The sequence below is a fragment of the Natrix helvetica genome (genome assembly GCF_964273705.1).
Source record: "Natrix helvetica genome assembly, chromosome: 1".
NCBI lineage: Eukaryota > Metazoa > Chordata > Lepidosauria > Squamata > Natricidae > Natrix > Natrix helvetica.
Genome location: NC_138548.1, coordinates 345,381,720 through 345,409,635, shown reverse-complemented (window position 1 = coordinate 345,409,635; position 27,916 = coordinate 345,381,720). Strand labels below are relative to the sequence as shown.

Here is a 27,916-nt window from a genome sequence, read left to right as displayed (position 1 = left end):
GCGCTGAGCTCCTGGCTGGATATACTTTCTACATCGCTACGCTCTTTTCGGTTCGCCTAGTTGCCTTCCAATCCCACCTTCGTCGCCAGTGTTAGATTGGGTAATGGAAAGGCACACACAGGCTTAATGGTAACAAGAGCTCTTTATTAAGTACAAATGAGAACAAACCAGCGAAGGTTGAGTCTGACAGCAGCCCTTTTATAGGGAGCTGTCAGACTCTTCGACCAATAGGATTAAACCTCTGTTCCTGCCGGAACAGAGGACCTTGGTGGAAACCACTGCAGTTAGTATATTAATATAATACATTAATATAATAGTTTATTTTTTATTTTTTTATTATTCACACTTATAGACCGCCCCCTCTCCCGGAGAGGACTCGGGGCGGTGTACAGTCACTAAAATACATTATAAAATACATACATAAACAATTAAATTAATACTGGTGAAGGAGGTTATGAGACTGTAATCGAATAATAAATATAATACGTTAAAAAACCTATAAAACCCTTAAAACCCAATTAAAATAATAAATCCCGGGAGATAAAACTAAGAAAGTGCCAGGCCAGCTGATCGAAATAGGTGAGTCTTTAACTTTTGCCGGAAGGAGCGGAGGTCGGTGGTAGTTCGAATGTCTGGGGGGAGGTCATTCCAGAGGGTTGGGCCCATCACAGAGAAGGATCTACTCCTAGGTGTCACCCGCTGGCATTGCCTAGCAGACGGCACCAGGAGGAGCCCCTCCCTGTGTGAGCGGATAGGTCGCAGGGACGTGTGTGGTAGGATGCGATCCTGCAGATAACTAGGTCCTCTGCCATGGAGCGCTTTAAAGATGGTGATCAATACCTTGAAACGCACCCGAAAGGCTACAGGTAGCCAGTGCAGCTCGCGCAGGAGAGGTGTTACGTGGGAGTAGCGAGTACTTCCCATAATAACCCGCGCGGCTGCGTTCTGAACTAGCTGCAGTCTCCGGATGCGTCCCAAGGGAAGCCCCATGTAGAGGGCATTGCAGTAGTCCAGGCGAGACATCACCAGCGCATGAGTGACCGTGCGCAAGGCACTCCGGTCCAGTAGGGGGCGCAATTGGCGCACCAGGCGAACCTGGTGGAATGCCCCCCTTGCCACGGCTGCCACATGGTCCTCCATTGACAGCCGGGCATCAAGGAGGACACCCAAATTGCGCGCCCGCTCCACAGGGGACAACTGTTCGCCCCCTATGGCCAGCGATGGAGTCAGCTGGCTGAACCGAGGTGCCGGCAACCACAGCCACTCGGTCTTGGAGGGGTTGAGTTTGAGTCTGTTGTCCCCCATCCAGACCCCGACGGCCTCCAAACACCGGGACATCACTTCGACAGCCTCGTTGGGGTGGTTTGGGGTTGAAATATACAGCTGAGTATCATCAGCGTAGAGGTGGTATTCAACCCCAAAACCACGGATGATCTCACCCAGCGGCTTCACATATGCGTTGAACAGGAGAGGCGAGAGGACCGACCCCTGTGGCACCCCACAAGTGAGTGGCCTCAGGGACGACCTCTGTCCCCCTGTCAACACACATTGCTTCCGGTCAGAGAGGTAGGAGCCGAACCACCGCAAAACGGTGCCTCCGACTCCCATCCCCTCCAACCGGCGCAATAGGATACCATGGTCGATGGTATCAAAAGCCGCCGAGAGGTCTAATAGGACCAGGATAGAGGAGCAACCCCTATCTCTGGCCCTCCAGAGATCATCGACCAACGCGACCAAGGCTGTCTCGGTGCTGTGCCCGGGTCGGAAGCCCGACTGGCGTGGGTCTAGATAATCGGATTCGTCTAGGTGTCGTGGGAGCTGCTGCGCCACCACATTCTCAACAACCTTCGCCACGAAGGGAAGGTTGGAGACTGGACGATAGTTAGCTAGCTCCATTGGGTCGAGTGAAGGCCTCTTGAGCAAGGGTCTCACCACCGCCTCTTTCAAGGCGGTTGGTAAGTATCCCTCACCCAATGATGCGCTCACCAGGCCCAGGAGCCAGCCTCGTGTCACCTCCCAGGCTGCCAGTACCAGCCAGGAGGGGCACGGGTCCGTTAAACAAGTGGTGGGTCGCAGCCGTCCACGCAACCTGTCCAAATCCTCGGGGGCAACAGAGTCAAACTCCTCCCAGAGTGGTCTCTCAAGACTCGCTGTTGGCGGCTCGTCTGGTCCACTGACGGAGGTCCACCCGCTCCGGATCTGATCGATTTTGTCCTGAAGATATTCCCCAAACTCCTCTGCTCTACCCTGTAAGGGTGTCTCCCGCACCCTCTGCGATAGAAGGGAGCGGGTCACCCTAAACAGGGCGGCAGGGCGGTTATCCGCGGACGCAATAAGAGCAGCACAATGTCTACGTTTGGCCGCTCTTATTGCCACAAGGTAAGTCCGCAAATAGGCTCTTACCTGTGTTCGGTCAGATTCGGAGCGTGAGGACCTCCACCTGCTCTCTAGACGTCTCCTGTGGCGCTTCATCACCCTAAGCTCCTCATTAAACCAAGGGGCCCGGGTGGGTCGATGCCGCAGGAGAGGTCGCAAAGGCGCAACCCGGTCCAAGGCCCCAGTCGTCGCCCTATTCCAGGCGGTCACTAGTTATATATTAATGTGTAAAAGCAAAAAGTTGAGGTTGGAATGTGTTTATCTTGTACTGTGCCAGGAAGAGTTGGAAGTCAAAGCCCCCTTTTCTTTCTTTTTCTCTTCTCCATTGTATCTCACACACCCCTTTTCCCTGTTCCCTTTCCCTCCCCTAATTTCCTATTTTCTTTTCTTCTTTGTATCTTATATTAGAATAGAATAACAGAGTTGGAAGGGACCTTGAATGTCTTCTAGTCCAACCCCCTGCTTAGGCAGGAAACCCTACACTTCAGACAAATGGATATCCAACATCTTCTTAAAAACTTCCAGTCTTGGAGCATTGACAACTTCTGGAGGCAAGTTGTCCCATTGATTAATTTTTCTGTCTGGAAATCTCTCCTTAATTCTAGGTTTCTTCTCTCCTTGATTAGTTTCCACCCATTGCTTCTTGTTCTACCCTCAGGTGCTTTGGAGAATAGTTTGACTCCCTCTTCTTTGTGGCAGCCCCTGAGATATCGGAACACTGCTATCATGTCTCCCCTAGTCCTTCTTTTCATTAAACTAAACATACCCAGTTCCTGCAACCGTTCTTCATGTTTTAGCCTCCAGTCCCCTAATCCTCTTTGTTGCTCTTCCCTTCACTCTTTCTAGTCTCCATATCTTTTGTACATTGTGGCAAACAAAACTGGATGCAGTATTCCAAGTGTGGCCTTACCAAGGCATTATAAAGTGGCATATATAATAAAATAAAAATGATACGCGTGGTAGAAGACCTCTAAGGTCCTTTTCAGCCCTATGATTCTAAGTTCTATGCTAATTAATTTGCACATAAGAGACTACATTCTCCAGCCTGATACAGAATTATTTACGCTGATGCTTTGCATATGGTTCTTCATTCAGTTGTGGACTCCCCTTACTGCACTGCGATTCAAACCCACATTTCAATGGCTGGTTAATGACATTGTCACAGTCAGCCTGATTAAAAGCTGTACTGAAATTGAGGTACATTCCAGGTCTTTTCTTTATCAATCAGAGTGGTTACCTTGTCAAAGGAGGAGCCAAGATATGCCTTCAGGAAAGAAATGTTGGTTTATTGGTGAGAGAAAGAGCTACCCTACAAATGCAGCTCTGGCATGTGTACAGCCAAGATTAGCTCAGTTGGTTCTCCTCCCATGATAAAAAATGTTTGCCAATAACGAGGTCAGTGGCAGTACATTGATCCTTATAAACCCTTTACATAAGCAATCTTGTGTGTTTGGAGGATTAGTTTTACATTATGGTATTCCCTGTGACTCTCTATGGCAGCAAAAGTTCGGAATTTAAAGAAGCAGGATAGGAAGTATTGACACCTTTGAACTTAAATGTTGGAGAAGACTCCTGAGGCTACCACGGTCAGCCAGGAAAAGAAACCAGTGGATCATCGAGCAAATCAACCCAGCATTCCCACTTGAGGTACAAGTGACCTGGGTCAAATTATTCTACTTTAAAGGACAATAGTTGTAGCTCAGGGTTGAAATGAGGAACCCTTGGTGCTCTCTGAGCTTGCTTGTTTTCTTGCAGAAAAAGGGCCAATTTGTCAGAGTGCCATTCAGAGGGCATGATGAAAACTCTTTCATTTCACAACTTATGGACTGAACCATAGTTTCAATTGAGAAACTGTGACCATCCTAGACCAAGCCAAGTCCACAAATACGAGAGAATTCCTGGAAGCCTGGCACTGTAAGAAATTGGCCATCAATAGACAAATAATTTCTACCTACTGCACAACAGGCAATCCAGTTGAAGGAGGGCAATTTTAATATAGATAGCCTCTTTGGCACCTCTTTCACACCTGTGTCATCTCTGTCCAGATGATGGACTTTGCTATCTTCAAAAGAGTGGCCTTTGTCTTTGAAATGCAGATGGGATGCTGAATTTTGTAAGGCAGATGGACTACAAGATCAGTCAGAACTGAAGGAGCTTCTGGGATGACCAGCTCAAGGCCACCCAGCTGGTTTTTATGGCTAACCAGCTTTCCCGGGTTCTAGCCTGGTGCTTTAGCTACTAGACCAAGCTGCCTTTCCCATCACCACTTTCCTTGCTTAATTTCCACAGGATGGTCCATCTGTTTGGGAAGATGGTAGCTTTAGGCTCATGGCAGATCATTTCAGAAGGACTGGTGGACAGCAGAACACAATTCCCACATTCTGGCAAATCAAGGAAGTGAGGGGAGACTCGCCTAGCTGGGAATATTTCCCAAAGCAGAGGACAGGGGAGTTTATATAAAGTTATTGTAAGTTTGTATCACAATAGGGGAAAAAATTACTAAAGCAATTAGGCAAACTTCCGATTGAGGAAGGAATTCCCTTTCAGTGATACAAAACCTGTATCTATGAGAACCAGAGATAACTAAGAATTTTATTAGCTGTCTGGAATGAGAACTTCTGCATTATTCACCTCTGACAATTACTACATTTGCTAGACTTATCCTTTACTTTAGAATGACAGAGCACTCTGAGTACAGGAACACACCCAAGGTACTTTTATTTATTTCATTTTTTTTAAAAAAACCATATTTATGTGTTTAATATACGTAAACGATTCCCATTTCCTCTTTACAATCACCCATAAGCCACCTAGCGCAGCTTCCCAAGAACAAAATACACCATTTCCTCTGCAGTGTTTGGAGATGCCACATTTAGGATGAAGAATAAAAACCTGAAGATATTCCCACAATTTCTCAGCTAGTTTTAATTCAACATCTGGATTTCAGATGAAAAGAGGTGGAATGACAAGCCTGTTGACCTACATGTCCATGTCAACAGAGGCTTCAACTGTGCATACAGGATTTAGAAAGTTCACCAACGCAGGACAGATTGGTGAACAGGTAATCTGCTCAACTTCAACCAAAGTCTCCCTCACAGGTAGAAGAGGAACAAGTGAAATCACAGCATCTTCATGCTGTTGAGTCATGGTGAAACATCTGAGTATTTGGCACTGTTTTTTAAAAAACAAATGGCATCCCCATGATGGAATATCAAATGGAATATCAAATTAGGCAAACCACCAGATCAAGAGAAGGTGATTTGGTGTGCTGAACGCATTATGTTAGGGCCAAACTAATCACAATATGGGTTAGTGCAATGTGTAAACGCAGCTTCGGCATAGACATCTGTCTTCATTCGCACATGGATAGAAAAAACTCCTTGAATTACCCCTATAAAAACACACGTCTTACTAGAACAAGGCAACCTGAACGTAAGCTGTGCTTTGTCACTAATTAGCAGTTTCTATAAAACTAGAATGAAAGGTTGTCTCTTCTTTCTGTACCCTTTGAGCGGAGAGGGTCAAGCCATTTAAAGGAAAATGATAATTGCTTAACACTTTTTTTCCTGATCGCCTTCTTCAAGATGTTGCATTCCAGATGTACTGGGCTCCAATTTCTATCATTCCCCAGACAAGTCTCAGGAAGATGGCAGCAAGGGTCTAAACAGTAGGATGGCGCCAGGTTGTAGACAGTCTGATACTAGAACTCCCTGGCACCTTGAAGATTCAGTATTCAACCATGCAGGGAACATCCTCTCAACTTTAGTAACTTTCCACCAACAAACTTTCTGGACTTTTAGTTTAGTGAGATGGCTTTGTCCCTGCTATTTCTATTTTCTCAAAGCATTTCATTGTTCACTTCTAACCTATTTCAATGCCAGTGATTCATCCCAGTTAGGGTGTCATTCCTACCGGAGAGTATTGATGCAAAGGTGACAGACTGAACCAATGACCTTTTTAATTCTTTTTTTTTTAAAAAGCAAGTTTCGAATCTATTTTTGGCTGAAAAGGGATAATCAGTCAGCCATCCCCTTTTTCCTTCTCTCCGCCTGTCTTGCATCCACTCGAAGTAATGGGAGAGAAAGAATATTCCTGCCTTTCTGTTTGGCCCACTTTCCAACAAGCGTGATTAGAAGAACACGGAGTACAATCAATGCCTTCAGGAACTGTGTTTCTGACGCTTCCAGAAGCGTTTGACGTCTGAGTGGCCGGTGGGAGTCACCACCATGACACGCTTGATTGGGTTCTCAAAAACCAGGACCCCAAGTTCCTTGGCATGGTCACGGAGAAGCTCAAAGTCCACCTGGGATAAGAACTGGTTGTATAGGACACCTGTGGGAAAGAGTTGGAGAAAGAGATGAACAGGAAGGCAGGCTGTTATATTCCCTTCCTCCCTGACTTCCGATTGGGGATTCCCCTGTTGTCAGCCAGCAACAGCCATGCTGCGCCTTAGCCAATCAGGCGCGGCATGGCTGAAGGCGGGCTGACTGGCGCTCCTCATTGGATCCTTGGCCTGACAGCTCTTCGTATAAATAGCTGTCAGGCTAAGGAAAGGGGCTTCTCTCCTGTATTGCTTGCTGTTGTTTAAATCGCAATAAAATAGAGTTGGACGTTCCTCAGTTGTCAAGCCTCATCTTTCCCCACACTTCTTCACTGGCGACGAAGGTGGGATCCTGCTGAGGCGACGACCCTGACGGAACCCGACCTCTGTTACACAGCCGCTTGAGTTTAGCTCCCCGAGCCGCACAACTCCAAGCCGCTATGTCTTCACTTCCCCCGTTCGCTCCCTTCGGCACCGACGGAGAAGGATGGACGGGGTTTTTGGAGCGTTTTGAGTGCTTCCTGCGAGCCAACGGAAAACGGGGTATTCCGATGGAGGAGAAGTGCAGCTTCTTCCTCAGTAGCTGCGGAACCCCGATGTTCAACGCCGCCCGGGCGTTGGCAGCCCCTGTGCCAGTCCACGACCTCGACTGGGACACGCTGATGGCCAAGCTGAAGGGACATTACGCCCCGACCCCATCGAAGATCACCAGGCGATACGCTTTCCGTCAGTGCGTCCAGAAGCCGCACGAAGACGTCAGCCAGTTCCTCCAGTCCTTGCGGACCACAGCCATACCCTGCGAGTTCCCTGACTTGGAGGACAATCTGGTTGAACAATTCGTCAGCGGCATCAGGGACCGACGGCTGAGGAGGCGTCTCCTGGCCCGGCCAGAAATCACCCTGTCAGAGGCGGTCGCTGATGCACGGGCGGCGGAGTTGTCGGAGCAATCCGTCGCTGAGATGGACCGCCACCCGTTTCACCCTTCCCCAGCGCAGACCTGCCTCATTGATCAGCTGGTGCCCATTCCGAGCCCGGCTGAGGAAGAGGAAGAACTTGTGGCTCGCCTGGCAGAACTACAGAGACGCCGCACTCCGCGACCTCCGCGCCAGACTGTGACAGCCTGCCTGGGCTGCGGGGGCAGCCACGACCGGTCAGCCTGCCCATTCCGGGCATCCATCTGCCGCCGGTGTTCGAAAAAAGGGCACCTGGCCCAAGTTTGCCGAGCTGTGCTACCACCGCCGCCATCCCAGGGAGTCACAGGCCAGCAGATGACAGCCGGACCGCAGCAGCAGCCCCGCCGCCAGCCGCGCTCGAAGGCCAGCTGTTACACCGTGGAGCCAGGCCCTACAGCAGCCGCCCCTGCAGAGGCGACCTACCAGGCCTCCGCAGGTGCGGACAGAATCAAGGCGTCAGTCCTCATTGAGGGCACGCCTTGTGTAATGGAGGTGGACTCCGGCTCGTCCCGCTCCTTAATTGCCTGGGCTGACTTCCAGAAACTGTGCCCCGGCGTCCTTAAACGCCAGCTGTCTGCTAGCCCCGTGGCCTTAAGGGACTATCAGGGGTCACTTATCCCAACCCTGGGCTGCCATACAGTCAGGGTTGAATACGGGGGGTTTTCGGGGTGCCTGCCAATCCTAGTGGTTGAAAAGCCCCTCCCCGCTCTATTGGGGCTAGATTGGTTCCCCGCCCTTGGTCTCTCCGTGCAGGGGGTGCACTCCATCTCAGACACACCCCCTGACGTAGCTGCTGTCATCTCCGCCTACGCGGACGTCTTTGACGGCCAGCTGGGACTATACAAGGGCACCCCCATCTCTCTTAATTTAGATCCCCAGGTTGCTCCCATTAGGCTGAAGGCCCGCAGGGTGCCTTTTGCCTTAAGGGCCAAAGTTGATGAGGAGATTGACCGCTTGCTGGCGCAGGGCGTACTGGAGCCTGTTGACTACTCACGTTGGGAGACCCCTATAGTGGTCCCTGTGAAGGCCGACGGCTCCATACGCCTCTGCGCCAATTTCAAATCCACCATCAATTTGGCCCTTCAGGCAAACCCCTATCCAGTCCCTGTAGTACAGCACCTGCTCCACTCCCTGGGGCAGGGCTGTATTTTCGCGAAACTGGATATGGCGCAGGCCTACCAGCAGCTCCCGGTGGATGACGAAGCGGCGGCCGCGCAGACTATCGTCACCCACCGAGGGGCTTTCCGTTGCCGCCGCCTCCAATTCGGCGTTTCCGTGGCCCCGGGGATCTTCCAGAGCCTCATGGAGCGATTGCTCCATGGGCTCCCTGGCGTTGTACCCTATTTCGACGACGTCCTGATCGCTGCATCCAGCCGCTCAGGACTCCTCGAAGTACTGGGGAAGGTCCTCGACCGTTTTAGGGGCGCGGGTCTCAAATTAAAGCGCAGCAAATGCTCATTTGCTGTGCCTAAAGTGGACTTCCTCGGTTTCTCCATTGATGCCCACGGAATCCACCCCACCCCTGCAAAAGTCGCAGCCATCAAGAACGCCCCCACCCCCACCACTAAGGTGGAGCTGCAGTCGTTCTTGGGGCTTTTAAATTTCTACGCGCCATTTTTGCCACACAAGGCGTCACTAGCCGAGCCGCTGCATCGGTTGCTCGACCGATCGGCAGCCTGGCGCTGGGGCAGCCGCGAAGCGCATGCGTTCGCGGCTGTCAAAGACATGCTGACGTCAGAGGCGGTCCTAGTCCAATATAGTGACAGGATGCCCCTGACTCTAGCGTGTGACGCCTCCCCCGTGGGTTTGGGGGCTGTCCTGAGCCACGTCCTTCCCAACGGCTCAGAAGCCCCCATAGCTTTTTATTCCCGGACACTCTCTCCAGCGGAGAGGAACTACAGCCAGATCGACAAGGAGGCTCTGGCTGCCGTGTCCGGGGTTAAAAAGTTCCACGAATACCTCTACGGACGGCATTTCACGCTCTTCACTGACCACAAGCCGCTCCTTGGGCTTCTGGCCGGTGACCGTCCGACCCCTCCCATTCTGTCACCCCGGATGACACGTTGGGTGGAGTTCCTAGCGGCATACTCGTATGCCCTGGTCTACCGCCCTGGCAAGCAGCTAGGGCATGCTGATGCCCTCAGCCGCTGCCCCTTGCCCGTCTCCAACCCTCAGACAGTGCCTTGCCTGTCTGTTTTGGCCATTGCAGACCTCGCCTTGCCGCTCTCTGCGGGCGATGTGGCGGCAGCGTCTCTGGCCGACCCCACCCTCTCCCAGGTGATGACCTGGGTTCTGCGGGGGTGGCCTGGGGGGCCGGTGTCCGACGACCACCGCCCCTACAAGGCCAGGCAGTTAGAGCTGTCCCTTCACAGTGGGTGCCTCCTGTGGGGGGACAGGGTGATCATTCCACCCACACTGCGTGACCAGGTGCTGTCTCGCCTCCATGAGGGCCACCCTGGCATAGCGCGCATGAAGGCATTGGCGCGCAGCTATGTCTGGTGGCCCCGGCTGGACGACGAGATAGCTACCTGGGTTGCCAGGTGCTCGACCTGCCAGGTCTCCCGTCCAGCGCCTCCGGCGGCCCCGCCGCGGGAGTGGGAGATGCCCCGCGGCCCGTGGTCACGCCTCCACCTGGATTTCGCTGGGCCTTTCCGGGGCCAGGTTTTCCTGGTTGTGGTGGACGCTTACTCACGCTGGGTGGAGCTCATGCTCATGACCTCCACCACAGCCGAGGCCACTGTCCGAGCACTAACGCGCCTGTTTGCCACCCACGGCTTGCCGGACGTCGTTGTGTCGGACAATGGTCCTCAGTTTGCGTCCACCGTGTTCCAGGGTTTCCTGGCCACCCAAGGCATCCGGCATGCCCTCGTCGCTCCCTATCATCCGGCCAGCAATGGCCGGGCGGAACGTGCTGTCCGCTCGGCCAAAGACGCCCTTGGACGAATGGACAAGGGCGACTGGCCCACGAGGGTGGCTGCTTACCTCCTGGTTCAGCATTCCACCCCGTGTCCCCTGTCCGGAAAAACTCCCGCGGAGCTGCTGATGGGCCGGCGCCTGCGGACCACCTTAGATAGGTTGCACCCAACCTATTCTGAGGCACAGCCGAGCAACCTGGGGCCCCCTCCCCGTTCCTTCCGTGAGGGCGATCCAGTGTGGGCTAGGGCTTTCTCCGGGGATATTAAGTGGGTGCCTGCCACCGTCACTTTTGTAACCGGCCCCTGCTCTTACAGGGTCCGGACCGCCGACGGTGCAGACTGGCGCCGCCACGTGGATCAATTAAGGCGTCGCGAACCTTTGGATCCACACAACAACCCCGCAGGGTCGGCCTTGCCATTTTCACCCGAGGCCCTGGGGTTGGCGCCGCACCCGATACCCCCGCCGTGGCAGTTGCCCAGGCCGCAAGAAGTTTCGGCAGAGACTGTTCCAGGCGCCTTCCGCCTTCCACAGCCCTCCATCGTTCCAGCCCCCGTTGGGCTACCAGCTCCGCCATTGCAACCGACATTGGCCTTCCCTCAATCAGGCCAGCCTCTCCCTAGTTGTATTTCAAAAATCCCTGTCTCAAGCCCGCCAGCGACCGCGCCACCTCGGCCCTGCCTACCTGCTCCTGAATCTCCGCCTCCTCCTCCGCCTGGGATAGGCCTTCAAGATGGCGCCCGGAGCTCCACTCCCTCCAGGGAGGAGCTCCCACGGACACCACCTCCTCCTCCGACGATCTGCCCAGTTCTGAGACGGTCTGGGCGTGTCCGGCGCCGCCCAGCCTATCTTAGCGACTACGCATGCTCCAATATTGCGCATGCGTCCTCGCTAGGGGGGAAGGAGTGTTATATTCCCTTCCTCCCTGACTTCCGATTGGGGATTCCCCTGTTGTCAGCCAGCAACAGCCATGCTGCGCCTTAGCCAATCAGGTGCGGCATGGCTGAAGGCGGGCTGACTGGCGCTCCTGATTGGATCCTTGGCCTGACAGCTCTTCGTATAAATAGCTGTCAGGCTAAGGAAAGGGGCTTCTCTCCTGTATTGCTTGCTGTTGTTTAAATCGCAATAAAATAGAGTTGGACGTTCCTCAGTTGTCAAGCCTCATCTTTCCCCACACTTCTTCACAGGCAAGGAGAAGCTGATGGAGAAATAGAAAGAGACAGGGGTGGAAAACAGGCGGGGGCAGCAATATATGCCAAAAGAGGAATAAGAGTGGAAGAAATGGGGCAAACAAGGACAGACAAAACCACAAATGAGAGCCTCTTTATATCCCCCCTGCAGACATCAGGGCCAACTTCTGCTTTTAAAATGATAATCGTGACAACCCCTCAGAGGTGGGTTGCTCCCGGTTTTACTACCAGTTCGATTCGCGTACGCTTCGCTTTTGTCTCATCTCTCCTTTCCCACTTTTTCACACCTACTTCAAACAGTACAGCTATTTCCTCAAAAAAAAAAATTAAAATCTAAATAGCTTTGTGGGTTGGCATTAGTCCTAAGGGCCCAAGGGGATCACTCTGTTAATTTGCAGGCTTTGGGATTAATCAAACGGTTTCAACCTTCTTTCAACCAGTTGCTGGAAATGTCTTTGGAGAGTTTTCCACCATTTCTCTGATAGTCACAGAGAGGTAGAATAATGTTGAGAGACGGGAAGTCCTCCCAGGTCAGTCCTGTAAGGACAAAATTGTGACGTTGTTGAAAACACAGACTGTGCGATGGGACTTTTCTTCTGGCCTGACTAGCTGGCCAATCACATTGACTTTAACAATGCAAAAGCTGGAGATAGAAGCCCACTAGATGGACTTCATAGGGCATGAAAGCTTATTCTGATATAATCGTCTCTGTCTCTACGCATGCAGAGCAGAGGTGGGTTGCTGCCGGTTTGTCCCAGATCGGGCGAAACAGTAGTAGTGGTGGCGGGAGATTCCACCCACCACCTGCCCTGGACGCTTCTGCTCATGCGCAGAAGTGTCTCGTGTGGGAGCATGCCTGAACCGGTAGTAAAAAAATTAGCAACCCACCTCTGGTGCAGAGCCTGTGCTGACCCCTAGGGACTGCCTCAAAATTCCTGCACTTTTCTCTGAAAGGCTTTTTCACTAGAAGATGGGAACCCACTTGTGACAGTAAAAATTACAATTGTAAATAAAAATTAAATAAGGTGTCAAGAGTGTAGGAAGTGAAAACTGCAGTGTTTTTTTAAAAAGCAGATAACTTCATTATAAACCTAATACCAAATTGTAAGGAGACACGGACAAAAAAGACCAAATATCTATCTCAATAGCACTGTGAACCATAAACTACACATTCAGAATTCTTTCTTCAGTTACAGTATTAAAAATTATTACTTTTTGATTGAAGTATTATGTTAAAGAAACCTTTCTTGCTTAATGCCCTCCAAAGATTTTAACCTTGAAAGGATAACAGGTAGGAACAAGGTAGGCTTAAGGATATTTACCTCTAATAGCAATAGCACTTAGATTCTACTTTACAGTGCTTTACGGAGTAGTTTACAGAGTCACCTTATTGGCCCCAAACAATCTGGGTCCTCATTTTACCCACCTCGGAAGGATAGAAGGTTGAGTCAACTTTGAGCCGGTCTGAATCGAACTGCAAAACTGCTGGCAGCCGGCAGTCATCAGAATTAGCCTGATGTACTATATTCTAACCCAGTGGTGGCTAACCTTTTCTGGACCAAGTGGCCAAAGCGTGCAGGCATGTATACACGCACGGGTGCACGAACCCCCAAAATGTCATGCATGTGCATCCCCTGCAGTCACTCTGTGTGCATGCACATGCGCCTCCTGCATGTGCCCCGCCCCCGCATGCACGGCAGAGACCCAAAGACCAGCTGACTGGTGGGAGGCACACGCATGCATGGTGGAGCTGAACTGGGCCGACAGCCCATCAGAAAGGGTGCTGCGTGCTAACTCTGGCACACGTCCCATAGGTTTGCTATCACAGTTCTAACCACTGCACCACCATGGCTACTAATCCATTATAGTAGAGTCTACAGATTAATCCAGGGTAGTATATTATTGTATGGTATGCTATAGTATAGGGTGTGGTGGGGTGTATGGGGTGGGGTGTGTGTGCTTGTATGATGTGGTGTACCTTGTGTTGTGTGTTGTGTGATGTGTGATGCACAAAGCATGGTGAGTATAGTGTGGTGAGGTGTGAGTGGGATGTGTGTGTGCGTGTGTGGTGTGTGTATGGTGTGTGTGGAGCAGTGGTGGGATTCCAAATTTTTTAATACCGATTCTGTGGGTGTGGCTTGGTGGGTATGGCAGGGAAAGGATATTGTAAAATCCCCATTCCCTCCCCAATCCAGGGGAAGGTTACTGCAAAATCCCCATTTCATCAGCTGGGACTCGGGAGGCAGAGAATAGATGGGGGTGTGGCCAGCCAGAGGTTGTATTTACCGGTTCTCCGAACTTCTCAAAATTTCCGCTACCGGTTCTCCAGAACTCGTCAGAACCTGCTGAATATCACCTCTGGTGTAGACAAACATTGGGAGTTTGGGATATGGGAAGGTAATGGAGGTAGTTTCAGTAGATAGTTGCTAAGGGGAAAACTTGAAAAGCCCAACTCTTAATGCTATGAATTTCTGCTGACCCTAACCCTACCTTTCCAAACCAGGACACATGGATTCCAGTAACTACTAGTATCTCCGATTGAAATTGTTCTTACAGCACATGAGAAAACATCTCTAATTAAATGAATCATGTCCCAATGTAAGCATCCTGCCTAAACTGGTTTCTCCATATCAGGGTATATTAAAATAATTTTGATACCCAGAATACCAAACCTGCCCATTTATTAGATTGAAACCTATGAAAAACATATGTGAATCATTGGGTTCTACCAGAATTTGGCAGAATTCCAGTTTCCTTTTTTTGTTTTTCCATATTAATAATAATAAATAATAATAAAATTTATTTCTTAGCCGCACCCTCTCCCGAAGGACTCGGGGCGGCGTACAATAAAAGACACATAAAATACAATATGGACAATACACACACAAAATAAACGAATACGTGTACATGGAGGAGGTAGGCAGATGAATAAAGACAATTAAAAACACAATTTAAAATCCCCTAATAAAATTCCAAAAACCACAAAATTAAAAACCCGTCAGGAGCAGTGTGAACTAACTATGGTTGAGCCAGGCCGGCTACTTGGAATAGGTGGGTCTTGAGCTTTATCCGGAAGGCGCGGAGGTCAGAGGTGGTCCTAATATCCGGGGGAAGGTCATTCCACAGGGCTGGGCCCGCAACAGAGAAGGCTCTGCTCCTAGACGCTGCCCCCCGACATTGTCTGGTGGACGGCACCTGGAGGAGTCCCTCTCTGTGCGAGCGAATTGGTCGCAGGGATGTATGGGGCAGGATACGATCCCGTAAGTAGCTAGGTCCTGAGCCATGGAGCGCTTTAAAGATCGTTATCAAGACCTTGAAACGCACCCGGTAGACCACAGGGAGCCAGTGCAGCTCGCGCAGGAAAGGTGTCACATGGGAGTACCTTGTACTCCCCATAATTACCCGCACGGCCGCGTTCTGGACCAACTGTAGTCTCCGAGTGCATTTCAAGGGAAGCCCCATGTAGAGAGCGTTACAGTAGTCCAGGCGAGACGTCACCAGCGCATGAGTGACTGTGCGCAAGGCATCCCGGTCCAATAGGGGGCGCAATTGGCGCACCAGGCGAACCTGGTGGAACGCCCCCCTTGCCACGGCCGTCACATGGTCATCCATGGACAGCCGAGCATCCAGGAGGACGCCCAAATTGCGCGCCCGCTCCACCGGGGCAAGTTGTACGCCCCTGATGGCCAGAGATGGAATTAACTGGTTGAACCGGGGGGCCGGAACCCACAGCCACTCCGTCTTGGAGGGGTTGAGCTTGAGTCGGTTGCTGACTCAAGATCGTTAAAGATCGTTATCAAGACCTTGAAACGCACCCGGTAGACCACAGGGAGCCAGTGCAGCTCGCGCAGGAAAGGTGTCACATGGGAGTACCTTGTACTCCCCATAATTACCCGCACGGCCGCGTTCTGGACCAACTGTAGTCTCCGAGTGCATTTCAAGGGAAGCCCCATGTAGAGAGCGTTACAGTAGTCCAGGCGAGACGTCACCAGCGCATGAGTGACTGTGCGCAAGGCATCCCGGTCCAATAGGGGGCGCAATTGGCGCACCAGGCGAACCTGGTGGAACGCCCCCCTTGCCACGGCCATCACATGGTCATCCATGGACAGCCGAGCATCCAGGAGGACGCCCAAATTGCGCGCCCGCTCCACAGGGGCAAGTTGTACGCCCCTGATGGCCAGAGATGGAATTAACTGGTTGAACCGGGGGGGCCAGAACCCACAGCCACTCCGTCTTGGAGGGGTTGAGCTTGAGTCGGTTGCCATCCATCCAGACCCATACGGCTTCCACGCACCGGGACATCACTTCGACGGTCTCGTTGGGGTGGTTCGGGGTGGAGATGTACAGTTGAGTGTTCTGACCCCCCTTCCTCCGTTGCCCACACAGCACACACACTCCGGAACAGTACAAGGGAACAAGGTTTATTACACCAACAGACAAGAGGCTTTGTGGCAGCAAGCCACCAAGACAGAACTCACAAAGACAGCACACACAAAAGCAGCAATCCAGCTTGCCAGGATCCCAGACTAGAGTTGCTGTCCAAAGTCCTTTGTTGATTGCTACGCCGAGCCTCTCCAGAGTCAACCCTTTTATAACCTAAAAAGGGCGTCTCCCAAACAGCACCTGAGAGCTCTTTACTGCCTATAATTACGCCCACGCTCCATGCGTTTGTGGGCGCGCCGGAAACGGGCATCTCGAAACGCCCTACTAAGTCCTGAGTCACTATCCTCTCCGCTGCTCCAAGGCAGGGCATCGGGAGTCCTCCTCCTCTCGCTCTCACCGCTGCTCCATGCCTCTGGCGCCACCTGGTGGCCGACCAGACTCTCGGATTCCTGCTCAGCCTCCGAATCCTGTCCAGGATCGCACCTCTCCTCTGGAGCTGACTCGTATGGAGTCTCACTCTCGGAGTCTGGTGACAGCGGCACCGGCTGGGCCACAACAGCTGAGTATCATCAGCGTACAGATGGTATCCCACCCTGAAACCACGGATGATCTCACCCAGCGGCTTCATATATGTGTTGAACAGGAGCGGCGAGAGAACAATTCTGACATTGTTGTGAAAATAAAGAGATTTTTAGCCTAAGTATTCAGACAGTTTATTAAGAGGTTCTTTTTGAGGGAGGGGGATTAATTAAAAGCCTGTCTCAAATCAAGATGAAACAAATTACTCCTAGCAATTTATTATTTTAACAGCAAAAGTGATGTGGGTTTTAGTTGTCTCCTTATTTGTCTTCCAAGTTCCCACCAATCAGTCCCTGAAAGGACAATGGATGCTTCTGGAAGGTTCTCTGGTGCAGCTTGTCATCATTTCTCCAGGCTTTAAGGGAAGGTCTTGACTGGTTCCTGAGAGAAATAAACACACAACCACTATTCTGAAGCCAACAGAACTGTAGCTAGGTTTTCAAATGGTGCCTTTGACATATGGATGCCATTTTCAAAGAGATTCAACCTAAAGGGCAGTCCTTCATAGTAGGCCAGTTCAAGACACAGGAAAAGCAGAGATTCTAGGATGCTCTTCTCTGTAGTAAGGTAGAATAAGAGAATTTTATTTATTTTTTGTTTATTATATGTATCTCACCTTTTATTATTTTTACAAATAACCCAAGGTGGAGAACATACCCCACATTCCTTCCTCCTCCTCCAATTTTCCCCACAACAACAACCCTTTGAGGTAGGTTGGGCTGAGAGAAAGTGTGACTAGTCTAAAATCAGCCTATTTATTATAAGAGGAACACAGAGCACCTTAGATGGATTTTTGAGATTAAGTCACCAGGCTAAAAGTTTTCAGACTATGAATTCTAATCCTACCTTTTTGCCTTTCATGGCTAAGGGAGGATTAGAACATACAACCTCCTGATGTCTAGCCTGGTGCCTTAATCTTAACCTTAAAAGTCCACCTAAGGTGCTTTGTAATCCCCCTATACTAAACCTGGAGGGGTTTGTGGAATCAAAATGCAGGATCCAAAGCTCGCAATCAAGGCTCACTGCAGTATTTACTGTTAACACTGGAGAAATTCCCTCGAGAAAATGCAGAGAAAAGGATGCTGTCAGGCTAGTCTCAGCTTGGATGTTTAGAAAAGAAAGACCCTCGAATCCATTTGTAGCAAAAGGTATACTTTTACTAAAGCCAAGTGGTTACAGCGCAAGAAAAGCTGGATCTGAGTATTCCCGCACAAAGCCTGCCTTTTCCCCTTCTCCAGGGCCCTCCCATCTTCATCAGATTTAAGAGTCCAATAATATTAGGAGTTTTGGTAACAGCTTTAAGGTTTGATGGCTCTTTGGTAGAGTTTCACATTCCGTTCTCATGCTTATGTTATTGGATCAGCCAGTCTGTTCCAGATTGGCACCTCTGGATTCTGTCATCCTGTCCTCCCCCTCCCCATATTTTATGGCAGGATGCCAGCGAAGTAGGCTCAAGCCATTATAATGGCAGACCTGACAGATTCACTCATATTTATACATTTGAAAATGGAGGGGGATTTATATGCATGCATACACATTGGTAATTAATAACCTAACTGATCTCAAGTTACTTTCTGTCCTTCTGTCATCTAGAGAGGACAATGGTCTTAGTTAGAAGAAATATTTGCATCTTGAGATTCAGGGGTGCCTATGGGAATGTCCTGATAGCATTTATCACTGGGCTACAAGGACACATTCCTAATGTCTCCATTTGTCTATTAAATAGTCCCATTCATCTGAAAACGGATTCCCCCCCACAGACTGAATTTCATTCTCATGCTTTCTCTTTCTCAGCACTGCATGATTTCTCTGTAAGCTACTCTTCGTGGCTCATTCCTTCCTTCCCCTATGCTCAAGATCTGTCATTGTTTATGCTGAGATCTAGAGGTTTCTCCAGGTTCCTCTTCCAAAAAGGCCATTGGTATCAGCTTGGAGAGCTTCTACTCCACACAGCGAAGCTGAGCCACAAAAGTGCTATTTAAAAATGGTTTGGAATGCCTATGTGAAATCACTATTTAGAAAGAAGTCTAGCCCCCTTCTGAAATCATCCAACTTGATCCCAATTGCCGGCCATTACTACAACCAAGCACTGGATTCCTACCTCCTGTCTTCTTCCTAGTCTGATGAAACAGAATCACCTGACTTCTCTGCAGAACAAAGAAAAATACAATATCAAGATAAGGTGTACATCTTATCACTAGAGAATCTGAATCTAGAAGTACGATTCTGAGGATTCCATGATTTATGGCAAAATATACTATATTTATTAAATATATATATCAAAACATTATTGTTCTTCGCACTCTTGAATGAAGCAGCGGCAGTATGGTGAGAGGCTTCCTTTCTTCATTCCCTCTCTTTTGAATCGATGGACTTTTCAGCACTTTTAAAAAGTTAAACTTTCGGATCCTTGCTAGAGGTGCGGCTAGAGGGAGGGGGATTTCCCCCCCTCCCTTGGACAAGCGGCTTGAGAAGATTTTGCTTTCACCCCCAGGGGAAGGAGGAGGGGGGAGAGCCAACTAATGATGCCTCACCCCCATAAAAGTGACTTTCATTGGACTTAGTTCCAGAACCTATGGGTGAACTGAGAACTTTCTGAACTTTTAAAATTTTATTATGCCTCTGAGCCCAAAGCTGGCAGGGCAAGATGGCACACTTCCGTTGTCTTCATGAACTGTGAAACCTGACTCCACCTTTAAAATTCAGGCTTCCGGTCTTTGTCTCCGAGTCACCCAGAGGAATCTCTTGTGGATTGTTATTTTCTGAACTCTTTGGAGAAAAAACTTTCATCTATCGCTAGAGTGACTAAAGAAACTCCCACCTGTTTGGATCCTCTGCCTTCTGAATTCGCCTGCCTGCTCTACTTCTCCAGCTGCCCAGTTTCTACTCTGACTGATCTCCTTGCTTCATAAACCATGTCTCCAAAAAGACCACCTCCTGGAAAGCCTGGCTTTGCTACTTCTGCCCCAACGTCTGCAACGTCTAGTCCAGCTACACAGTCAAAGATAACAGAACTGATGCAACCCAAGACTACAGAGATAGACTTTCAACAAATGCTTCAACAAATTTTACAGGGCCAGGAGGAAATTAAGAAACAGTTAAGGGAAATGAAAGATGAAATTAAAGAGAATCAAGCCCAAATCTTTAAGAATTCACAGAGACTGGACCTTGTGGAGGGTGGGGTGGCGGAGGCGAAAGGGGGGGTAGAGGCTTTACAGAAGGGGAACAAAGAACTTGACATCCAACAAATGAAAACAGAGTTTGAGAGAATGTCCTTTTATCTTAGATTTCAAAATGTAATAGAAGCAGATGGGGAAAATATAAGGGACATTATGACTAACATTTTAGCTGAATACATACACAAAGATAAACAGCAGATGGAATGGGAGATAGATCTGGTTTATAGAGTGAATTCAGCATATGCCAGAACACATAATGTACCCAGGGAGGTTCATATTAAATTCCTTAGGAAAACCACAAGAGATGAAATTCTGGGTGTACAAAGGGGGCAAACACTGACATACCACGACAGGGAGATAACCATTCTGAAGCAGATTCCCAAAAAAATTAGGGAAAAAAGGAAAAGCTATTCGCAACTGGCGAATAAATTATACCAGAAGGGGGTGTGGTTTAGATGGTTGATGCCTGAAGGTATGCTGATATTCTGGGAGGAGACAAGAATCAGAATCAACACACCCATAGAGGCACAGGCCTTTATGGAAAAAAATAAAGCGAACCTAGAAAAAACAGAAGACACTACAACGGTCATACAGGACATGGGAGGGGCCGGAGCTCTGCCAGCGGGGGGTGAAGGGGCAACACCAAGAAAGCTCAGATCACAAAAATAAATAAGAAAACCACAATGTTATAAACAGACCGAAAGTCAGTGACGTGCAGTCAGGTGAGGCAAGTGAGGCACAGCCTCACCTCTCATCATGAAAAAAAAACATATGAGAGCTTGCTGTGAGGTTTTAGCGCGCTCAGCCTCTCAGGCGACAGCTGAGGCGAGACTGAGCTAGCTGCTGATGACTCTGCTTAACTGTTAAAAAAAGGCTCAAAAAAGCATCCCGGCCAGATGAGAGGGACTGCAGAGAGGGTCTCCTCGAGTCTAGGACAGCGAGTCATTCAATGGGAAAGTTGCCTCTTGGAAGGAATGACCCGGCTTGGCTCCCGCTTCGTCTCTCCTGCCTCTTCGCTTCTCCGTTCAGTCGTTGGGCGGCAGATCGAAAGCGGGAGCCAAGCCGGGTTATTCCTTCCAAGAGGCAACTTTCCCATTGAATGACTCGCTGTCCTACACTCGAGGAGACCCTCTCTGCAGTCCCTCTCGTCTGGCCGGGATGCCAGCGAGAGTTTTGGATTGGAGGAAGGAGGGATACATTCTCTCTCTCTCTCTCTCAAATGGCAAATCCGAGCAGCCGCTGCTAGGAGCCCATCACACACGTTCAGGCAGGGGGGGGGTCTGAAGGCGTGCAAGAAAGCCCCCCCCCCATTTCCCGAATGTATGTGACGGGCTCCCAGCAGCGGCTACTCGGATTTGCCATTTGTGTGTGTGTGTGTGTGTGTGAGAGAGAGAGAGAGAGAGAGAGTCTAGGACAGCGAGTCATTCAATGGGAAAGTTGCCTCTTGGAAGGAATAACCTGGCTTGGCTCCCGCTTTGTCTCTCCTGCCTCTTCGCTTCTCCGTTCAGTCGTTGGGCGGCAGATCGAAAGCGGGAGCCAAGCCGGGTTATTCCTTCCAAGAGGCAACTTTCCCATTGAATGACTCGCTGTCCTACACTCGAGGAGACCCTCTCTGCAGTTGGGATGCCAGCGAGAGTGTTGGACTGGAGGAAGGAGGGATACATTCTCTCTCTCTCTCTCTCAAATGGCAAATCCGAGCAGCCGCTGCTGGGAGCCCATCACACACGTTCAGGCGGGGGGGGGGGTTCTGAAGGCGTGCAAGAAAGCCCCCCCCCCATTGCCCGAATGTATGTGATGGGCTCCCAGCAGTGGCTACTCGGATTTGCCATTTGTGTGTGTGTGTGTGTGTGTGTGTGTGTGTGTGTGTGTGAGAGAGAGAGAGAGAGAGAGAGAGAGAGAGTCTAGGACAGCGAGTCATTCAATGGGAAAGTTGCCTCTTGGAAGGAATAACCCAGCTTGGCTCCCGCTTTCGATTTGCCGCCCAACGACTGAACGGAGAAGCGAAGAGGCAGGAGAGACGAGGCAGGAGAGACGAAGTGGGAGCCAAGCCGGGTCATTCCTTCCAAGAGGCAACTTTCCCATCAAATGACTCGCTGCTCTAGACTGCAGAGACACTCTCTGCAGTCCCTCTCGTCTGGCCAGACTAGAGGGACTGCAGAGAGGGTCGCCTCGAGTCTACGGCAGTGAGTCATTCGATGGGAAAGTTCCCTCTTCCTCCGCCCAGCCCTCCTTTGCTTAGGCTTCTTTGTCAAGAAGCGGCTTTGGGGGCTAATGGGAGAGGGAGAGGGAGAGGGAGAGGGAGAGGGAGAGAGAGAGAGAGAGAATCCCGTCACATACGTTCGGGCAATGGGGGGGGGGGCTTTCTTGCACGCCTTCAGAAAGCTTCTGAAGGCATGCAAGAAAGCCCCCCCCATTGCCCGAATGTATGTGACGGGATTCACTCTCTCACTCTCTCTCTCTCTCTCTCTCTCACACACACACACACACACACAAACACAAAAATGGCAAATCCGAGTAGCTGATGCTGGGAGCTCATCACATACATTTGGGCAATGGGGGGGGGCTTTCTTGCATACCTTCAGAAGCTTTCTGAAGGTGTGCAAGAAAGCCCCCCCCCATTGCCCGAATGTATGTGACGGGATTCACTCTCTCTCTCTCTCTCTCTCTCTCTCTCTCTCTCTCTCTCTCTCTCTCCCATTCACTCTCTCTCTCTCTTCACTCTCCTCTCCCATTAGCCCCAAAAGCCGCTTCTTGACAAAGAAGCCTAAGCAAAGGAGGGCTGGGCGGAGGAAGAGGGATCTTTCCCATCGAATGACTCACTGCCCTAGACTCGAGGCGACCCTCTCTGCAGTCCCTCTAGTCTGGCCCCCCCATTGCCCGAATGTATGTGACGGGCTCCCAACAGCGGCTGCTCGATTTGCCATTTGTGTGTGTGTGTGAGAGAGAGAGAGAGAGAGTGAGTGTATCCCTCCTTCCTTCGCTGGCGAGAGTGAGGGACTGCAGAGAGGGTCACCAAACCAATTTCGAAATCATTCTTTATTCCAAATGCGCACAAAAAGCGTCCGCGATCGGTGGAAAAGAGCACTAGGTAGCTGGAACGCAAACACGCATCTACCCAGCTGTCTTTTCCAGCTTTTCGTGCGCATTTGGAATAAAGAATGATTTCGAAATTGGTTTGGCGAGGCGGGCAGAGTTGCGGTTCTCAGTGGAAGCTGCGGGCAGCCGAGGATCCGACAAGAGCGAGGTGCGCACGGCAGGGGCGGAAGGTAGCCCGCAGCTACCCCCTCCTCTCCTTCCTGTCGCTCTCGGCTGGAGCCAACCTCGCCGGCCCTTCCAGAGCCGGAGCGGGATGGAGCGAAGAAAAAGGGGCAGAAGCGCAAACAAGAGCTCGGGGTGACAAAGCGGACTTTTCCTTGTTGCACGCAAAACGCCGCTTTGGTGGGAAACCGCTCGCCGTTCTTGCGCGCCTCTCCATCCACCGCCTTGGAAGTGAGTCGCGCGGATGGAGCTTTGGGGCTGAGGAGAGAGGCAGGGATGGAGGGAGTGGGGGGAGAGGAGCCGGCCCCCTCACCCCCCCCAGGCAATGGGGAAAGCTTTCCCGAAATGGGGGGGGTATCGCGGGAAATAAAAAGGGCGCGCGCTGGGGGGATGAAGGAGGCTTTGGCACGCCTTAGAGGTGGGCGGGAAAGCAACGAAAGGGGCAGCGAGGGCGGGCGGTGGCTGCAGGTGGCAAGGCTTGAGCGGGGTGAAAGCGCAGCCCCTTACGTTGCTTTCCCATTCACCCCGCTCAAGCCTTGCCCGAGGGAGCTGGGGATCGGGCTTTGGGTTGGTGGGAGACCTTGAAGGAGTGGGGGGGAAGGGACTGGCGCCGGTGGAGGAAGCAATGCTACACGGATCAGTGCACTCTGCGGTCCTGTTCATGTTCTCCATGTTCACTCAGGAAGGCGGAAAATGGGACCACATGTGCTGCACACGTGGTCCCATTCCCCGCCTTCCTGATGACGTCACCAGCCTCCCCAGCCATAACCCTCACCGCACGTCACTGCCGAAAGTAATAATGAATTTATAACTAGACTATATATTATAACTATATAAACTGATTGAAAATTATTTTTTCTAGAATTAATATGCTGATTTTTTATGATTATGTATTAAGGTTTGATATTTAGATGTAACCTAGGAGTTTGGAGGGAGGGGGCGTCTGCCACACTTGCAACAGCCAAAATTTGTAACCATTCCACTTACCCTTTTCCGCATAAATGTTTTAAAAAAACCAATAAAACTTTTTGAAAAAAAAACATTATTGTTCTTCACATGGTCAGCCAGATGTTTAGGATTTGACATTTTTTGTCCTCTTACTCTGTCCTTCCCAAAAAGCTGGGCAGATGAGCAGATATTTTTTGATGATATTAAAGTTACCATTGCAGGATGTAAGCTATTCCAAATAGAGCTGCCTTTTGCAATTGACTGAGAGGGATTTTGCCAATGACGTTGGTCGTCAAGTGGTGAGCCAGATGTTTTGTGATTCGTTATTGTTGTTGTTGTCATCTTTATGTGAGCAACTAAGGCTTACTTAGCGGACATTACTAGAGACCCAACTCTTGGGATGTCATGAAATATGCTTGCTCTACAAAATTTATCACTAGCATTACAAAATTGCCCAGTGTAAAATCAAATGAGTATGTTTCAGCAAAGAGTGGCAATAAAATCAATTTTTCGAGATTGCTCTATGAGTGAGATGGGTGATCTCTATATCTGATATATAAATGATTTTTAAAAACATATTTTCCATCAACCATTACTCCTTTCCAAAGGCAGAACTAATAGCTGAACTTACGTGTCTCTTCAGCCTTTGACAAATGGATCTTTAAAAAATCACAGTGCTCTACCATCCTTTCCTGGAATGGCTCAGTATTAAGAAGGAAGAAATTCTGCTCTGTGGCATTATAGAGTGGCCACTCATCCTTGCTGGCCACTAACCCAGTGGGATTCCTAAGGAGGAAGAAAAGGACATTGATGGAAACGAATCAAAGGGAGAACCAACCTAGAAATAAGGAGAAATTTCCTGACAGTGAGAACAGTTGATCAGTGGAAGAGAAGTTCCCTTCAGAAGCTATGAGTGCTTCATCGCTGGAGGTTTTGAAGAAGAGATTGGACAGCCACTTGTCCAGAGTGGAATAGGGCTACTTCTAGTTGCCTGCTTGGCAACTGCTTGAGCAGGAGGTTGGACTAGAAGAGCTCCAAGATCCTTTCCAATTCTGTTATTCTGAGGTAGCTCTTTTCCAAAGAGACTGGTTTTGACTTGAGAAACCACATCCAAGGGGGACTCCCAAAGGGGACTTTGAGGGAGGGGTGGAGTTTGGCTTGGTGAAATCTCTTGTGTCTCCTCCTTGCTGATCCAAACCTAGGTCAGCTCCTCGTAGACTTTTGGATCTGCCAGTCCCAATCCTGACACCCTGGGCACCCTCCATCTTGTGAGTTTCCCCTTCACTACTTACTCCCTTGCAAGCCTTTGCTCGTTCTCTTAATAGTAGAGTAACACCCTGTTTCTTATCCCCCTTTTGCCTTCTTTATTCCACTTGGAGAAATAATGTACCCTGGAATAGGTGTGATACCACTGAACTCATAAAAGAACAATTATCTATAAGGGACATTATTAAGAATCCTTAGAAATTCAGGGCTGTTTCCAGTATAGGTAGTCTTTGACTTACAACTATTCCTTTAATGCCCATTCAAGGTTACAATGGCACTGAAAAAGTGATTTACAACTGGTCCTTGCACTTACAACGATTCCAGCATCCTCATGGTCACGTGATCAAAATTTGGCTGCTTGGCAACTGGCTTGTATTTACAATAGCTGCAATGTCCCGGGGTTACATGATCAACATTTGCAACCTTTCCAGCTGACTTTCAATTAGCAAAGTTAGTGGAGGAAGCTGGAGTCACATAATCATATGTATATTGTACTTAACAATTGCAGTGATTTCCTTAATAACTGTGGTAAGAAAGGTTTTTAAATTGGGCATGATTCACTTAACAACTGTCTTGCTTGGCAACAGAAATTCTAGTCCCAACTGTAGTTGTAAATCATGAACTGCTTGTATTAACACAACCTGTAAACATATGGAAAGGAAAAGTGTGCATTACTTTATGGCTGCATTACTTTAGATTTAAAGTGCATTTGTTGAATGGAAAGGCTTTCTTTGGATTTAAAATATAGATTTTTGAAATAAAGTGAACCACTTACCCAGTTCTGGCAAACTCTGCCCAGTAATGCATCGTCTTACGGCTCAGTCTGGCTTCAGCCTCTGGGTACGTTTGATTGACAGGCAGCACTGATTCAAGGGTTCCAAAAACATAAGGAACCTCAGCACCGTGAGTTGCCCCAATCCATTCAGGCCAAACTGACCATGAAGGGCGATGAGAGAATAAATAGGTATATACAGGACTCCCAGTTTTCCTGATATTTCCTGCAGCTTCCCTGAATGGACATGCAAAAACCCAATCTGTATAGAAGTGGGACAGAGCAGATCGGAATTGTTCTGGGCCCTGTTGTCCTTCACTGTACCTCAGTGCAATGCTCTGGACAACATCTTTAGTTGCATTTGGCACCAACAGCTGTATCCCTTTCAGAAGCTGCTCCTGATTGATGAGGTTGTGGGTGATGTTAGGGAAAATATGGGGGACAAATGAGGCTGCTTCATCAGAGGTTTCACCTATGAGGACTGGTTTGACCTGAATTTGCCCCTCCTCCATCAGCTTTTCTGGTTCACCAAGCAAAAACTCCCCATCTGTGGTTGGCACGAAGGGAAAATTTGTAAGGAAGCCACGTTTGAACAACAGAGATGTTTCAAGCCGAATAAATTCAGAAACATTTTTGGTTTGCAGACAATGCCCTATGTTGATATTATTGTCCTCGGAGCAACCTAGCAGATGAATAAATTCCAGTGATAACTGTTTGGCATCCTCAGGAGACCTCCAAGCCCAGAAGGCATTGGCCGTTCCGCTCTCGATCACCACTTGGGCAAAAAGGTCCTGACTTTTTGGTGCGAGAAGATGGAGATTCACACAAGATCCTCCAGCACTGTGGCCCAAAAGTGTCACCCGAGAAGGATCTCCGCCAAAGGCAGCTGCATTCTCTTTTATCCACTTCAGGGCCAGCTGTTGGTCCCATAAGCCTAGGTTCCCTGGAGCAGCTGGTGGTAAGTAAAGAAGGCCCAGGGCTCCCAAGCGATAATTGATGGTGACCACCATGACGTTCTCAGTGGCAGCCAAGGATGCCCCATTGTACATATCCAGAGAAGACGCGCCCGTTAAATATCCGCCTCCATGTATCCAGACCAAAACAGGCACTGGTGAAGTAGGCTGTGGGTGTGGCACCCAGATGTTGAGGGAAAGGCAATCTTCTGACAGTGGTGTTTTAGGAGACCACATCTCTGATTCAGGGACATCCCGGAGAATTAATTGAGGACAGGAATTGCCAAAATTGGTGGCCTCCAAGGTTCGACTCCATGGCTGATGTGGAAGAGGTTTCTGGAGACGCAACTTCCCCAGGGGAGGCTCAGCATAAGGAATGCCTAGATAGGCTGTCACAGATCCAGGGCCAGCCAGGAACTGCTTGCCCTTAATAGGGCCACTGCTGGTTATGACCACTGTGTCTCCCTTAGATGCAGAACTGGAGGCTGATGGAAAGGCGAGGAGGAGGAGGAGGCAGCACAAGAGAGACGGGCATAGTAGACAAGGCATTGCAACAGTAGGACGAGTCGCTTGACCTGGAAAAAGTTACAACCAATATGAGATTATTCCAATACTGTATAAACACACCTTACACCAACTCATGATTACTTTATTGTGATGGTGGGACTCCCTTTTTGCTGAGGACACCAATGGTGAGCAGGGAATGACTTAGTCACCTCTGCCCTTCTCCATGATGTAACTCCAACGTTCTAGAAGAACCGCTTAGAACTCTTGATTCCTGATCCCCTTGCTCAGGGAATGGACAGTTTTACACAGAATTGCTAG

The 27,916-nt window shown here is 49.7% G+C and overlaps 2 protein-coding genes across 5 annotated transcripts in view; both read right to left on the bottom strand.

Annotated features, from left to right (window-relative positions):
* The window catches only part of LOC309396158 (acetylcholinesterase-like), a 49,933-nt gene that overhangs the window by 20,274 nt on the left and 1,743 nt on the right, over positions 1-27,916 (bottom strand). For 2 of the 4 annotated variants that reach the window (XM_081961042.1, XM_081961040.1), the window contains exons 2-3: positions 26,142-27,666; positions 24,401-24,886 (exon numbers count right to left, since the gene is read on the bottom strand). The exons of the other annotated variants lie outside the window; for them this stretch is intronic. In XM_081961042.1, the coding sequence (XP_081817168.1) occupies positions 24,715-24,886; positions 26,142-27,640 (1,671 nt within the window). In that variant the 5' untranslated portion in view covers positions 27,641-27,666 and the 3' untranslated portion in view covers positions 24,401-24,714. Of the gene's footprint in view, positions 1-24,400; positions 24,887-26,141; positions 27,667-27,916 lie in introns of those variants that run through there. 4 annotated transcript variants of the gene reach the window in all.
* Positions 16,851-27,916, bottom strand: part of LOC309396218 (acetylcholinesterase-like) — a 28,677-nt gene continuing 17,611 nt past the window's right edge. The window contains exon 5 of the mRNA XM_081961158.1: positions 16,851-17,096. The gene's annotated coding sequence lies outside the window, so the exon portion shown is untranslated. The remainder of the gene's footprint in view (positions 17,097-27,916) is intronic.